The following is a 15,998-nucleotide window of genomic DNA, read 5'->3' on the forward strand; positions in this document are numbered from 1 at the left end:
ATTGGATCCCCTATTTTTTTATGGTATATTCCTGTAGCCCTTGTCGAGACGTTTTCAAAACACTATAATAAAGCTTTCTTTCGTTGAGAATTTCTTGAGATATTTTAAATTTTGTCATAATATTTTTAATATAAATATGAAATATCTCGTAAAGTATTTACTTTTCGATGACTAACAAATATTCCTATCTTCTTTCCCCCTCAGAACCAAACAACTCTTGTCTAAAAAGTTTCCTTCTAAAACCTACGGGTTTTGAGATAGTTGAGTAGATAAATTAAAATGAGCCACCCTGTATTTAAAATTAAGAGGTCGTTCCTCGTAAAAATCAATTTTCAGATAACTTCTGTCGTCCCCTCTTGTATTCCCATCGACCTGGGGCGGAAAAAAATGTGAAGGGAAGGAGAAAGGGATCGGACAATCGATGAAACTTGTATGTTTGCTTTTGTAACGTGAGCGTTAACGAGACATACCGCGAAGTTGGATATTAAACATCGAGGATTATTTGATTACAGTCTCGAATTTGCATGAATCCGCCGCGCCGCTACGATTCTCCTAGTACCGATTTTCTCTTTCTGTCTTTTCGGTAAACCGTACGAGCGCCTGCTGGAGAGAGAGAGAGAGAGAGAGAGGAACGAGGCAGAATTGGGAAACGCATGGAAATGAACGTTATTAAATTGTTCTACCGTGACGCCGAATCCACCCGCAGACATAAATTGACACCGACAACGTCGAATTAGGTGCAGCGCGGGTTGTGGGGGACCGTCAGATTGGTACAGGTGAAACTCACCGCGTGCGTATTCGTGTGCCCCCCGGATTCCGCGGGTACATGCACATACCTCCGCGCGAGCGGGGGTTGAATTTGTGTTATTAATGGATTTGTTTGCGGTACCCCTGCCTCTCGACAATCAATATTTATTTATCGAACGTAGCGACAAGTACGGCCGTGTCGCGCGGCGAGCAGGGAGAAAGAACGGGATCGGGGAAAACGAGAAGAAGAACGGAGATGGGCAAAGAGGGACATCGCAAATAAATGGTCAGCGTATTTATTTGGTGAAAAAACAAATTTATGCGCCGGCCAAAACGGAGCGGATTCTATGCTCAACCTGAGCCCCGCTGTCAAAGAGAGAAGGATAGCTCTCCGGTTTCCTAGATTTTTGCCTTTTTCCTTTCGGACCTTTCTTTGCTCAAGCAAAGGGCGGCAAACAAATGAGAAGCGGTTTTCCTCTCGCTTGATGTACGACTTTCGCTTTCGGTCAACAGTTCCGTTCGCCCACAAGGTACCAATTCACCAAAGTTTTTAGTACAAAATACCGAACTACCGCTCTCCTCCAATAACAGTTACTCGTGGTCTTATCATACATTTCTAACAAGTACGCATAACCATCGAATGCCCCAAAATTCGGCCCTGCGGGCTCCCTTGAGTAATCGGGAAACAAGCAACCTGGACAAATATTGTATCACGCGAGGGCCACGCGATGTACCACGACAACCAGATAGGATGAATATTTGACCATGTCTGCGGCCATCTCTCTGTACACGGAGAGGTCCGTCTCGTGCGGCAGTTCGGACGGTACTCCACAGCATCCGCGTGTACAGGAACGACTGCAGAAACGGCATTCACGCTCTCCCACCAGCCCACTCCTCTCCTCTTAGCTGCCTCTCCGCCTCCACCGGCACCTACACCATCACCGGTTTCGCCTCCGCCGTTACTACTACCGCCACCACCACCATCGCCGTTCACCACCACCGCCACTACCACTACCGCCGATATGCCTCCACCACCGTCGAACAACCTCCACCACCATTACCACCACGTTCGCCCAGCACCGGCGCCCGAGAGGCGAAGGGCCCCGAGGTTTCTGCTCTACGAGTCAGTTGGCCGACATGAGCCGCGCGTGCTGGGGCTCCTGGTGTTTATCCGCTCTTAACGGCTAATCCCGAAACGCGTACCCTCGTATATATTGGGACGTGCGCGTGCACCGTACCGTACCCGTGAAACATACACGAGGGGTGAAAGCGACGTTTTTCACAATTCGTACCTGTGGGGAGAGGTTTTTAACGTTTCGAACTACGACGAACTCGGGCTCCAATATTTTTGAACGGTGCGGATAGATTCCCGGTGACGGAGGGAAATCGGTGTGCTCTTTATGCGCTGTCAGCGTCGGATACGTGATGCGGGGATCGATGTGAAATAGTTTCTCGCTCTAGATCGGCGAACGAATACGTATCTCTCGATGGTCGTGGCGGCCGGGACTAAAAAAATGACGTTACGGCGCGCGGTGTAACGAACTTGCAACGATGATGATAACGCCAGTGTCAGTGCAGTGGGGTTAAAGTGCCAGCCGGTTTATGGATAACCACGGTTCGCTGATTGGCTTCACGAGTAAGTGATATCCGACGTTAAGTTGCGTAATGCGTCGTGCAGCCGGATTTTTCTTGTACCGCGTCGACCCAGGAAATGTGTCCCGATAACGTATGCAAAGTAGCGCCTTTACCCGAGACGCGGGCAGAAATGTGGTAGAATTTTCGCTCGTAAAATCCTGCTGCATATGGATGATGACGCAAATTACTTCACAAAACTGCGAAATGGATTAACAAAACAGCAAAAGACATATTGCTCCGATTTTGTAATCGGAGAGATCGTAACAACTTTAATATCGATTCAATATAAAGAAAACTAAAATAATACCTCTCCAGCAACTTGTAAAATATTGTATTTTACAAACAATAGAAATTTATACATTTCTCACAATCAAGATGTTTCAATGCTGGAGGTCGGTCGTGACGTTTCAGATAACTAATCGAGATAATTCATTACACGCTCTCTCGAGGGACTGGGAATATTCCCGATTGATTCCGGTGGCTGCACATTTTCAAAAGCCCGCTAGGGACCGAATCGAAAGACGGACGTTAACATTTAACCCCTGCGCTCCTGCTGGGCCACATGGACGCGTTCCAAATGTCTCCGGGAGAGCCTGTTAAAAACTCACGTATCGTAAACTTGTGCTCGACGAGACGCCGCCTTCCTTCCCCCTGTGCGGCTTGTTCCAAAATACCGGTTGTTACCGATGCGCCGCGACTCGATGATCACTTTCCGATATCAACTACCGGATTTGCGCGGAACGGCTATAATCTTCGACCGCATGCACAGCCTGCCGTTGGTCTGGCAGGCTAAAGTACGCTTATATTACAGGTCTGCGCATTAAATGAATGAAGTCGTTGGAAAAATTACACGAGACGGCATTAACTCGGCGATATACGCTATTACTTGTTGCTTCATCGGAGCTATGTTTATATTCCTCCTTTATGCCCGCGGCGTGTGAGACTTCGCCGAGGAAACGAAATATGTACGCGGAACGTTTACGGATTATTCTAAATCCATTTCAGTTTTATTGGATAAAGTCATAAGCGCGGAGTCAAGCTTCGCGCGTAAATAAAATGTAATCGTACATGTCAATAAATGGCTCCCGGGCGACTACGGTAACTACGAGGAACATGCGCGCGAGTATTCGCGTAATCGTAAAATATCCTCCCATATGCGTCGAATAAAGATTTACAAGTACTCGAGGGCACTTACTAGGATAACATATACAGGAGCACGTTCTTCGGCCAGGACTCTTAATGGCGAGCAGTAAGTTGCCGACGATTTACGCCGGATACATGCCTGCATCTTTTACCCGAAAGCTTTAAAATTGCACTCGTACCGCTACCTACCCCATATTTACTCGGAAATACGCGAAACGTATACATCATAAGAGGGGGGAAGATCTCCGAAGGTCTGGAGATTACCAGATATCCATACGTGCGCGCAATGTCGATTCCCGATAAAGCGGCGCTATTACATCGTTAGATTGGCTGGATTGTCGACGGTGATTTGCAAAATGGTCGATTCAATTACAGCCCCTTCAACGGTATTCCGGTAGGACGATCATATCTATCGTCAGCGATAGATCAGTACGTTTGCGCGGTTATAACGAGGGAAACGACGCTGAAAGGACGGCATTATCTCGAACAAATCGATAACATTACGTTTCCAACTTTATACGGCATTTATTGACTGTGAATCTTTAGTCGTGACACTCACGAGCTCACGATCGCTCGTAAAGATCTCGCGTCTCTGTGACACGAGTAAATCATCTGGGATAGAAAACGCTCGATATATCATTGCGCGCGCGTTCGTCGAACGTTCGTTAATTAATAACATGCTATCTCTTTAAATTGCGACGGTAAAATGTATTAATTATATCAGTGGCGCTGTATAATTACGGCTTTATTCCATTTCGCGGAGTCATGCCCATTGAAATATTTTCGCGTACTGTTCACGGTGGGAACGTTAACTAATTAGACCGCGCGCATATAAATTTCGCGATAATATATATACGTAAAAGAGATACGAAGGAAGAGAGAATAGAAAGCGCTTCGCGATTTCTATCGCATCACAAAAATTCACCGTGCAACTAGAATCGATGGATCGATAAATGCTCGATCTGGAGCAATCCGGTGACGCATGATTCCGCCGTTATAAATAACTTCGAAGCGCGATACGGAAGATCGAGTGGTTTCGAAACGATTACGAGAGAAACAGACTATACGGCGGCTGACTAAACATTTCGATCGACCACGCCGGTGCAGTGGTGTTCGGCGCGATTGAAAATGAGGGATCTCGTTTGACTTCATTGGAGACTTTATTAAGCGACTAACTCACGGCGATGATCGTCATGACGCGGAACCGTGTACCGCGTGGAAAAGGGTTCTCGAGAATAATGAAGTGGAACGCGCGCGAGGCGCGTTATGTCGGCGGATCCCTTTATTTCTGATTTTACTACATTAGTCGCTTTCTGTAAATACACCGAGCGAGCGTGACACGCGCGCCGCGCTTCTTTGAATGTTCCCCCCGTCACCGACAGGAGTTTGCCTTTCAACCAACGTTGCCTTCCTCGTCGGTGTCGGTTCCGCTATCGACGCTAGCCGCGCTTTTAACTTCCGCTTTTCTTCGTGCAACAGAGGAAAAATAATTATACACCGGAACGGTCTGCGTTTCTTACAAGACGCTCAGTGGATTTTCCAGGCAACAGCTGAGGGCAACAAATTGTAATTATAATAGCACTTTCCCGTAGAAAAAGAACTTGATGAATCTTGATGGTAAATAAACGCTGTATGGCGTGAATGCTTCATGAACGAGGCGTACAAACACAAATTGTGTGTATCTACTTTTCAATCTCAATAGCCAATTAAATAATAATTAATTAAAATTAGAGCGCTGTTATTTTTTACAATAAATTTCACGTATCGACCGGTGAATTTCAGAAGCCAATTCATACAAGAGCTTATATCGCTTCTCCCGCTCCCTCTCAACGTGCAATTTCAGCTCCATTGCCGTGTGCGCGCGCGCGCGCTTTATAATGCGTTCGTTGAAATTCTCTCCCCACCCATCATGAATAAAAATATCACGTCGAAATATTCTGGAGTGAAACTATTACGCGGGACCTACACTCTCGAATCTCCACGGGATCCGTGTAGAAGCCGGGCGGCGGGCCGCGGCCCGATACTCCTGACGGGTTAATACGCCATTCACACGCGATATTATTCGCGGAAGGTTACACATTCGTGCGCATTGGTCACGTTCGTGTCGGGTCCGACGATTTTACGCGGACGTCTATCATTTTGCGTCGCCGTCATCGGCGTCTCGAGTACTTCTCACCCCCGCGACGCGCTCATTTCTCGAACTTCCGTTCTCGCCGTACGACGATACGTTACACGTAGCCCCGGTGAAGAAGATCGCCGGTCGAGGAAGACAGGAAGTCTGCATGTACGTGCTGGGAGTGCGTGAACCGGCGCGGCGGCCAGCCGACGATCGTACCCCGCGCTTTCCGTGCTTCGGCCATTAAAAACTCGGTACGGTCCCGCCTTATCTCGCCGTCAAGATCGACGAAGCCCGGGCCGCACCGCCACGCAGAGCGCCATGTATCGCGGTTTCGATCGGAACCCCCTCGCGCAGGGAACAACGCCGTTGTTGCATTGGCTCGAGAGGACCCGCGTCATCGAAAAGGGGCCCACCTGGCACGCGCAGAGCCGCATCTGCGGCGGCCGATTCTTTCGGGGCCTCCGTGAGAACACGAAGTGCCTACCTGCTTCGGACGGGCGTACACAAAAGCGGAGCCAAAGAGAGCCCGGTGTCCGCGTGCGAAAAATATATTCACGCGTCGACGAATTTCGGCGCGGTGGCGAAACGATCGTGTCTTCGGTGCCGATCGCGCCGGCCGATCGATCGGACGATCGATCTTCAAGGGCCCACTGGTTCGACTAACGGCGTAATCTGGTCGGAGAACACGGCTCGATACAAATCGAAAAGCGATGAGTAAGATTACCGATTGAACAGCAGATGGGCAGACGTTATAAGCACTTTAAAGAATTATTGATTGATCGATAACGACGGAGGGATAATCTGAAGAATGAATGTGTATGGAGGAAAGAGGCAAAATGAGGATAATAAAGAAACGAGCGACTTCATTTCATTCAAATAAATTTGTGATGGCGAAACGCTTTTATCTCCCCGAAGCTCGAAGTATCGATGCAATAAAACTGCGAGGATAGAAAATACTGAAATAAAAATGCCGTTTTAACGGTAGCTGCTATGTCTGTGAAATTTTAATAGCTCCAGGATCTCCAGACAAAGAGAGCCCGAAGAGTTTCTACCAGTACCCTTATACCTTACCGCAGAGGTTGCGCGGGAGACGACGGAAAAGTCACGCGCGACGCGAAAAACCTCACGGAACATCCGCCGTAAACAACCGCGCGCCGTTTCCGACGAACTTTTACCTCACGCGGGATTTCTTAGCGGCGCGCAGATAAAATCGAGGAACTTTACTGGCCCGAGAGAGAGGGAATATTCCATCGTTTTTTACACATCGTAATACCCGAAGGCGCCGAACGTCTGAAAAATCCTCATACGCTCGCCGCGGCGCGGCGCGAGAGAGCTTCTCGTTTACGTCCGCCGATATATGCGCGGTCGAGGTGAACGGCGCGTCGTCCTCGTTTCCTCGTATCTCCCGGCTCCGTCGTATCGTGTGCATAGCTCCGCATCGCGGCGAGCTGAAGGAGATCCCGCCCGAGGCGATCGTAGTCGCATTGTACTTTATATTCATGCAAAAACGTCGAAATAACTTCCAGGCGCGGCGCGCTCGCCTCGCGTTGTCGACCAAAAGCCAGGGCAGGAACGTTTGATCCTCCATCGAGACTAGGGAAACATGCGCGCGCGCGTGCGATCGTCTCCGCGCGGGTATATTTTCAGCTGGTTGCTGCCGCCCTTCTTGGCGTTCCTGTTTGCGAGATGACTACGCGCAAAGGAGCCGTGTAGCCGCGTTACATAGCCGCCGCTCTGTGCGCGGGCGATGAAACGATCAAAGAGCAAAGGGAAGGTGTATTTCGGTGTTTGGTCGAGCGAGCGAAGCTGACGCGACGCGACGCGACGCGACGCGACGCGACGCGACGTGACGCGACGAGACGTCGAGGCTTTTCATCCTTTTCGCTCTAAAATCACACCGTGGCGGTGCCCGATTTTCGGAATGCCCTCGAAAGGTAGAGGCCGCGGACTGCCAAGCGTGGATCGGGAAACTCTTTAGCCGCGAACCAGATCCTTTGATCCGCTCCCGTTGTGGAAGTTGTAAAGGTCCTTTGTATCCCGGATACCCGGAATCGTGACATCGTTGCTCGCCGCGCGCTCGTTTCCTCGCGCTTCTGCCTCGCGCGAGAAGTAGTCGCGGAGAGGTAAGTCCATGGATACCGCGACGCTTGATTTTACGGGTTGCACTCTTTTAAACCCCTCTCGCGCGAGACTCCCTTTGATCTCTCGAGTTATTACGCTTACTTTATAGTTGGAAGTCGAAGCACGCGCCGCGCCGGAGTTTTACTTCGCTACGCGAGGAGCGACGCTGAACGCGCGAGATAGTATCCTTGATACTCACGAACAGATAATTTATGTCGTGTATCGCGATCTCCTGAGTAAAAGGTCTCACCGTCGTGCATTACGATTGAAATGCCGTGTGTACAAAAGCGCGGGGAAATAATTTTCTCTCGTAATCCGATAGCATATCGCAAAAGTGAAGAGGTCACTAAGTACGTCGACGGAATATTGATATCGTGGAAAAGAAGTTCTTATATATATACTTTCCTAGTCGTATGAACACCGGCGCGGCGGAAGGAGAATTCGTCCCGTTATAGACCATTAATAACCACTAGAAATCGATAACCACATCGACACGTCTTCGAACATCTGCAAACATCTTTCCCGACAATGCAAACGCTTTTAAGCATGATGCGCCTCAAAGAATACAACTATAAATCGAATCCTCCTGCCGCAGGTAGTCACGTATTTGTACAGGTTCTCCACGAAATCGCAGGTTTCCACTCGCGCGGAGTCGGCGGAGTGAATCATCTCGCTCTCGACATCTCGTTCCTCCTCTTTTTCTCAGACAAGAACGATATTTATATCTATATACGGAGGGAAAAAGAAACGTGCGAGCCGATGCGATCGATCTGATAGAAAGAAAAAACCGCGATTATCTATCCTTGATTGAGGAGGATCCAGATCGTAGGCAGATAGGACTCGTGACCGATCGAGTTCGTGTGAACCTGCCTAGACGCATCTGCCCGTTGGCTAAATAACAGCCGGCGAGAGAAGGACCGATATCCGAGAGGAATCTACGTCGCCAACGAGCGAACGTTGTGGAGGGAAGACGACGTATGTGAGCACGAGGCAAAGACCAAGGAAGAGGCAGCGCGCGCGGCCGAGGAAAAGAAAGGCGATATCCTCTACGTGCGGTCTATAAAGACGCTGCGAACCCACATCCCCGCGGCCGCTGCGCCGCGCCGCGCCGCGGGGGAGGTTGACATGTTTATTTCGCTCCGTAATCTTCTCGGATTACGTTACCGAGAAGCGAGAAAGAGAGAGAGAGAGGGAGAGAGAGAGAGACGAAAAATGGAGAGAAACGGGCCGAAGAAGGAATAGTCGGCCTTCGGGAGAAACCGAGTTCTGGATGATACCTGAGGCTCGACGCGTGTTCCAAAGGAATCCCTTGCGGTTGTCGGTACATCCTTGAGGAATGTTCGCGTGGTTTTCGCGGATTAGTTTCACACGTTCGTGATGTATACGATGTTCTGCGGAAACTGCGTTAACCCTTAAAGGCTACATCTTAAGTCTCAACCATTTAAAACTTTAAAAATTGACGTTTTTGTACAATTTAATATTAATTATTGCCAATTTTTCTAATCCTATTACATTCTTCAGTCTTTTCTACCCCTATTTCATATATAATTATTTAAGATTCAGTTGATTAGACGCAGTTTTATACGCGATCAAAGGTCCATATGCGAGATCCATATAAGGACCATATAGCCTTTAAGGGTTAAATTCGACGCGTTCTGCGGAATGTAAACAGAATAAATAGAAGTAAGAAAAATGCAGAAAGCAAAATCCGCGTGAAGCGTACTCTAATACCTTAGTACTGAACAAAAAAATTCGTTCATTAAATTACCGACCATTAAGACGTTGGAATTTATATCCACCGGACGTTCCCCTAATCCGGCAAGATAATCCTCGTTTATCGCCAGCGAATATTAGACTGGAGCGTCTGACTAAATATAAAATTTATAACCGCGTCTACCCTACCCGAGCCATCTTTTTCCCACAAGCATACGGTATCATTCACCTCCATCAAAAATTTCTCAAAGGTGTGACCGTATAATAAATTTGTACAGTTCCTGACCCTTCTGAATCGAGAAAGATGAATCGCGTCAAGAACCGGTAGCTGAATCCTTTTGGCTAGGTCCAGTCCGGTCGCTCTACCTGTTGTCATACGATACTCGAGATGCATCGCGAAGACTCAAAGACCGCTCTCGTATCGTGCTCTCGTCTTCTACTTGTTAGGAAAAAGAGTATCATCTTCGCTCGCTTTAGTCGTGACGCCGACAATGCGCCCACATTGCGCCACAAGACGCGTTACGGTTCACCTAAATAAATACAACGAAAGGAAGAAAGGGAACGATAGTCGGCTTTTCTGGCTGGTTTTTTCCGACCAAATGGAGTCCGGGGACAAGCGGATTCGTGTCAATTGCAGTGTGAAATGCCATGTGGCCGTCGCGCGTGCAATGCACGGTCCCCGTCGAGTGTTTTAAACCTTTTGAATGGATAATACCGTACGCGTTTATAAATTGAGTTCTCGTCCCGCAGGATTAGGACGAGCCCGAGATGGGAAATTTGTGTAGGGTACCGCGATACCGTGGCCACATAATGCGCGTGTTGCGTAGACCTTCGCTGGATTATTCCGCGTCATGAATCTTCGAGAGCATTTTCGACCTGTATACTCTCGTGTACACGATTCGCGGCGATGTTGCGCCAGCGGCTTCATCGATTTTCGAGAACCTATTCTGTTGACGGAAAACACGAAAACGATAAGCAGATTGAATTTCGTATGAATAAAAAATAAGATATTTGTTTGCGCAAAAATTCTTTAAAAACCATAAATCTCCCAGCATGAAAAAGTTACAGTACTGAAATAATATACGGAGATCGCATGCCACGTACATATTAAAAATAATATTACATAACCTTAACTTAATTATTTCATAAAATATCGCTGCGAATGACAATTAAATTTTGTTATCGCGGATTATTTCCGGAGCAAAGCTTGGTAACGTGAGCACGGAACTTGAAAAGACTGCTTTGTACTTTTTTTTTTCGCAACGTACTAAATTTCACCACCATTCTACTTTTATTCCATTGCGTTTGCTCACGAGAAAGCTGCTGTACAACAGCACTTACAGATGTAATCGACAACATCTAGCGAAAGACCTTGACGAACGACATTGATAAACGATCCCTTAGTCGCGTTTCAACTAACCGACTCGGCGGGATCGTGTAACAACTTGGTACTAACAAGCTTTGCATATACGCACGCTAAGCGTGTTCGCGATCATACGTTTCTGCGCGAATTTCGTTGCATGATATGCACATATCGCGTGAATTTTAAGCATCTCGCTGGAAAGTTTAAAGTATCGATCGATAAGCGAAAATAACTCTCGCGTAATACCGCGTTATTATTTAAATAGAAACATAGGTTTACACGTGCAATGAAATACGTTGCTAAAACTTCATCGCTAATACAACGTGTTTCTCCGGCATTTAAAAGTAAACTCTGAATCCCGTTACGCGCAAAGTCGGCTCGTGGCACAAACGCCTCAAGTTCCGTGAGATTTTGAATCCAGCGGAATATATTGATAATCCCGAGGAGGAACCGTATTTCTCCAGTAGACGAATCGCGTTTAATAATTAATTCCGACGGTTATCGATCGGAATCCTCTCCCCCCCCCCCCCCTCCGAAGAAACAGCAGTTTCGCGTTCGAGGGAGCCATCGAACCACGGGGGAAAATTACGCTCTCCCTATCCCTGCGCCTTGGCTTTCCTTACGTTCCTTTCACGACGGTAGCAACGACTGAAAATGAAGGCGCCGCGAAGGAAATTTCGCGTGCGGGAAAGTGTCTGCCGCCGCTGGAATATTTAAATGGCAAGGGCTGCCAGCTATGTCGTAAGTGGCACTCTCGACTTTCCTAACCGTCTTTTACGCTTTCCGGTAGAAACACAACGCCGTGGCGGCGACCTGACCGACGTTAAACCCGTTTCACCTCGATACTTCTTTACCCCGGTTGCGTGCGAGAGAGAATTTCTATTTTGAAGAGTAGCCTTCCATATCGCGTACGTATAGCAACGAAATAGGTTGCTTTATCGTATTTCTCGAAATATCCGCTAAACGTAGCAGATATTTCATTTATTATACTTTATCCGTGTCTGCGAAGGATTTACTTTCTAGATTATTTTAACTAAAACAAGATGATAACAATGTTGTAATCAAGCGTTCTTCTCCGTTTATGTTACAGGTGCGGGCTCGTATCAAGCCGACGAGTGGCCAGTGTCGTGTCGAGTGACGTCGAGTGACGGTATTTAAGTGTGACTCCGATCCGGTCTTCTTTACCTCCTTTACACCACGTGCGAGAGATGAACGAATGATTGGACCGCGGTGATCCGGTGATACGCGATGAGGCCGAAATTTTGCTCGCTGTTCCTGTTATTTTGCGTCATCCTACCCGGAGTGGTGCGTCCCTTCACGTCCGGCGAAGGTAAATAAAAATGTCCGCGCCGGGAGTAAAAGCTCCGGCTCCGTCGCCGTTGCGTCGTAAAGCTTCGGGCGGCAAGGCCGCGCCCGAGACAATCGAGAAAGAGAGAATCTCGTGGAAGATCGTTAAGTTCGCCATTTAACTCGTGCCGAGCCCATAATGACCTCTCATCCCTCGTGGATTCGAAGAGCCGAGCCGCGCGGGCCTGAGTACCCTCACTCGAGGTACTCGCGCCAAACGCGACGCGCGAGTACCACTTTACGCGCGAGTTCTTCTGCGGGCACCCGTTTTGCGCGAGAGAAATTACTGTTATGTTGTAAATTATATTATATCGTTACGTGTTGATGGAACGATCGCTGATCGCATTAATTTGCCCGAGATTCTTACTCGCTCTCAGCACTTGTCGACATGTTTCACGCATGGTTCTCTCGTTTCGCGGCCGATATATATATAGCTACGTCTTGTACCGTGTTTTTAATCAAATCCACACAAACGGTGACCAGCTACTTGAAAATATCACCTAGTTGATGCTCTGGACCACGATGCTCGAGATGAGACGTAATATACCGTGACTCGAATATTTCGCTAACGATCGCGGACGGGAAACCAAAACATACTTTTTACCAAGGCATACTTTTTACGAGCTGCAGGAAGGGAGGTCGAGTATTGTAGTTATACGAGCGAACGCGTTCGCGTTACAGACATACGCAAGAGTATCCGCCGCGAGAAAGAGACCGAGAGACTGCTAATTATACGGCGAGGCAGCCTGACTGATTAGTCGTCGGTATAACTGGCCGGTTACATTACACCAGCCCGCTTTCGATGATGGATTACGCTCCCCCGGAGCTACTTTTAAGCGACCTCCTGGACTACGTGGAAATTCCCGCCCGCCGCGCCGCGCCGTTCTTTCTTCAATCTTCTCCTCCCTCGGAGGGACACCGCGGCTAACTAATTAGCGCCGCTGACGTATCATCGTCATCGTCGTTCACGTTAACGACGGATTGTATCTACCGCGACGACGCGGATACTCCGGTCGTCTCCGTGCGCCCAATGCGCGCGAGCGTTAACGTAAAAAGGGCGCGCGACAATCAATCTCTGTTAACTCGGGACAAAAGTATCGTCCGCGACGTCGCCGTCCTAAAACAAACGCGAGCCAGTGATCCATCTTCCATATTCTTCCGTCGACACATCTTTTTCACACATTGTCCAAATTCCGCTCTCCCGCAAAGTAATCACAGCGTCGCTTATCTTCGCGAGCGTTTTGTTGGGCTCGTGTAGCGTGTAACTGTTTTCCCGGTAATCGGGCAGTCTCGAAAAACGGATGTGTATGATTTGACGCTAGGGCGAAACGAGGATACAATTATGACTTGCTAACCATCTTCCTTTAAGATCTAACTATATAATCTTGGCGCACACATACACACACACGCGCAACTTGCGAACCTTATTATCCCGTATGAAACGCGCGTAGCCCACGCGCGCGCACACATCGAGACGGGAACAAACGGCGCCGGCTTGAAAACATTCGTTTTCCATTCCCCTAGGTACGTGCTGTACAATAGAAATCGCGGCATAGCGCGCATACACGGCATACGCATACACACGCCGTCTCCTCCTTTACTCATTTTTCTTGCGGTGCACGGGGCAGATAAATAATTCCCATTCTGGCGCGCATCCTCGTGATGGAAGCTACACGGCGAAGCGGCGCGCGGCGCGGCGGCGGCGGCGCGGCGTCTCGTCGTATTCTTCGCACGGTCACCGATGCAAGAAATCATATCTCATGTACGTCAGTACACGTGCTCGCAAAGTGTGCTTTCCATTTCTCACGCATGTCTGCCGGATAAGTAACAATTATCTTCAACAAGCACGTTTTCACGAGACAATGCGGATATAGTAACGCGGTTGAAATCACTACAAACCGTGTTTCCTCGCGTGAAGGCTAACGTATACATTTTATCCGTCGCACCAAAAGGCTTTATTGCAGGTTACGTTACTTAAATGAGATATAACGAAGCGCTATATTGGTGTATAGAATACCCCGGCGTAATGACACAGGCGCGACTGCTGCACCTTTCAAGCATATGAAAAAAGATTGCGATCTATTCACCAAGTCATCGCGTGTAACTCGGAGATAATTGCCGCTCTCATTATTATCATCGTTACGCGGGAAACAAGCCATAATGGCAATATACTTAGCCGCGTCGGGCGGCTGATAAATAACAATTATGGCCTCTGACCTCGTAATAATTCCAGCGAGAGTTACACGCTCTCGTGGCGCCTATCACCGCTGTCGAATGCGCTCCGCAGCGATCGGTCACTCTACACAGCTCTACCTCAACTAAGAATCCACGTCGTCGACGACGTCGCCGTCGTCATCGTCGTCAGGCGGAAAGTGGCGCATACAAACGGCGCCTATTCCCGCTCACTCGCAGGCCGGCCATTCTCCTACGGTGTAACTTGCCGGGCGAGAGCGCGATGTATTATATGCACGCACGCACGCACGCACACTCGTGCACCCATGTGAATAATTACCCCGACGATTTATCGCGACGTGATATCGCGTCATAATTTCGCTGTCTTGACTGGCCTGGCGCTGCCGCCGCGCCGCGCCGCGCCGCAACGAGAAAAATATTAGCCGCGTTAATAATTAACGGTGCGCCTGCAGGAGGAGGTCCTGCTCCAGCGACTCCGCGTTCTCACGTTTTGGTCACCGCCAAACACGGTAGCGGCAACCGGCTACACACACCACCGCGCGCCGGTTTCCACCGCCTCGCGCGCGGTGGTGACGTTCAATTTTTCAACCGCGCTCGTTATCTCGCGACTGACGCCGCCCGAATTTCACGTCGGGAAGATATTCAGCTCGCGCGAGACAGAGCGGGATCTTTTTTACGACGCATTTCACCGGACGGACACCACACCACCTTCTCGCGCAAATCCTGCCCGCAAGCCCGGGCAACTCGGTCTCTCTCGCCCGTGAGAGCGAGGCTCTCCTCGCGTCCCGCTCTCTCTCTCTCCGTGTGCGAGTATTAAATTTATGAAACCGATAGCGTCGCGCGTGCCTCGGCCGAAAATTTATGTTCCGCGACGCGGGATTATGCGGAGAAATTGATCGTTAATTCGTGCGCGCTCGGAGTTGCCTCGTGATTTATACCGGAGCTTAATAAGTACGATGCGCGTAAGCGTGAAGGGGAACCTTGCTCACACAGCTGCGATGCGAGAATGCAACGAACGGCAGAATTGATTCCTATGATCGACGTTTTTATGACCCCCAATAAGGATGATCTCGGCGAGTTTCGCCGGATTGTAACGGATCGAGATATCTTTCGAAAAAGAATTGTCCCATCGTGCGCCTCGAAATGAGCTTCCTTAATCGCGCGCGGTACAGTCAATTACGCGAACCGTGACGAATCGGCTGTGTACCAGCAACAGCAACGGAGACGGCGTTTCTAATCATACCTCACGAGATGATCATGCTATAAATCGCCGGGCGTTATATCATCGCTTTCACGATCAGATTCGTTATCCTCGATCACAGCGCGGCGCTTACACGTCGGGAGAGGATAATAGAAGCCCCGCGAATGGTGCACCGCGGAGGCTCGAAAGGATCCGCTACTCACGCCGCGCCGGCCGACCGGCCGCAACCATCATCCTCCCCTGCTTTGATAAGTATCATAAGTAAATCGCGATTACCGTTCGCGATATAACCCGACGATCAGGAACGTAGCTCTGCGGTCGCACAAGGTGGAAGCCGAGATCTGGTCTCGCGAAATCGCCACGGGCAAAAATGCAAAAGCTGCGCGCTCGCTGGATCGTGCAATTACCCGGTTGGT

General features: G+C 49.1%; 1 protein-coding gene across 3 annotated transcripts in view; it reads left to right on the top strand.

The window, feature by feature from the left end:
- Positions 1-1,873: 1,873 nt before the first annotated feature.
- Positions 1,874-15,998, top strand: part of LOC139775342 (netrin receptor UNC5C) — a 32,720-nt gene continuing 18,595 nt past the window's right edge. For all 3 annotated transcript variants that reach the window (XM_071711266.1, XM_071711268.1, XM_071711267.1), the window contains exons 1-2: positions 1,874-2,383; positions 11,932-12,171. In XM_071711266.1, coding sequence (XP_071567367.1) covers positions 12,090-12,171 — 82 coding nt within the window. In that variant the 5' untranslated portion in view covers positions 1,874-2,383; positions 11,932-12,089. The remainder of the gene's footprint in view (positions 2,384-11,931; positions 12,172-15,998) is intronic.

The sequence above is a fragment of the Temnothorax nylanderi genome, unplaced genomic scaffold, assembly GCF_030848795.1.
Source record: "Temnothorax nylanderi isolate EJ_2023f unplaced genomic scaffold, tnyl_v1.0 TNYL_tig0097_pilon, whole genome shotgun sequence".
Taxonomy (NCBI): domain Eukaryota; kingdom Metazoa; phylum Arthropoda; class Insecta; order Hymenoptera; family Formicidae; genus Temnothorax; species Temnothorax nylanderi.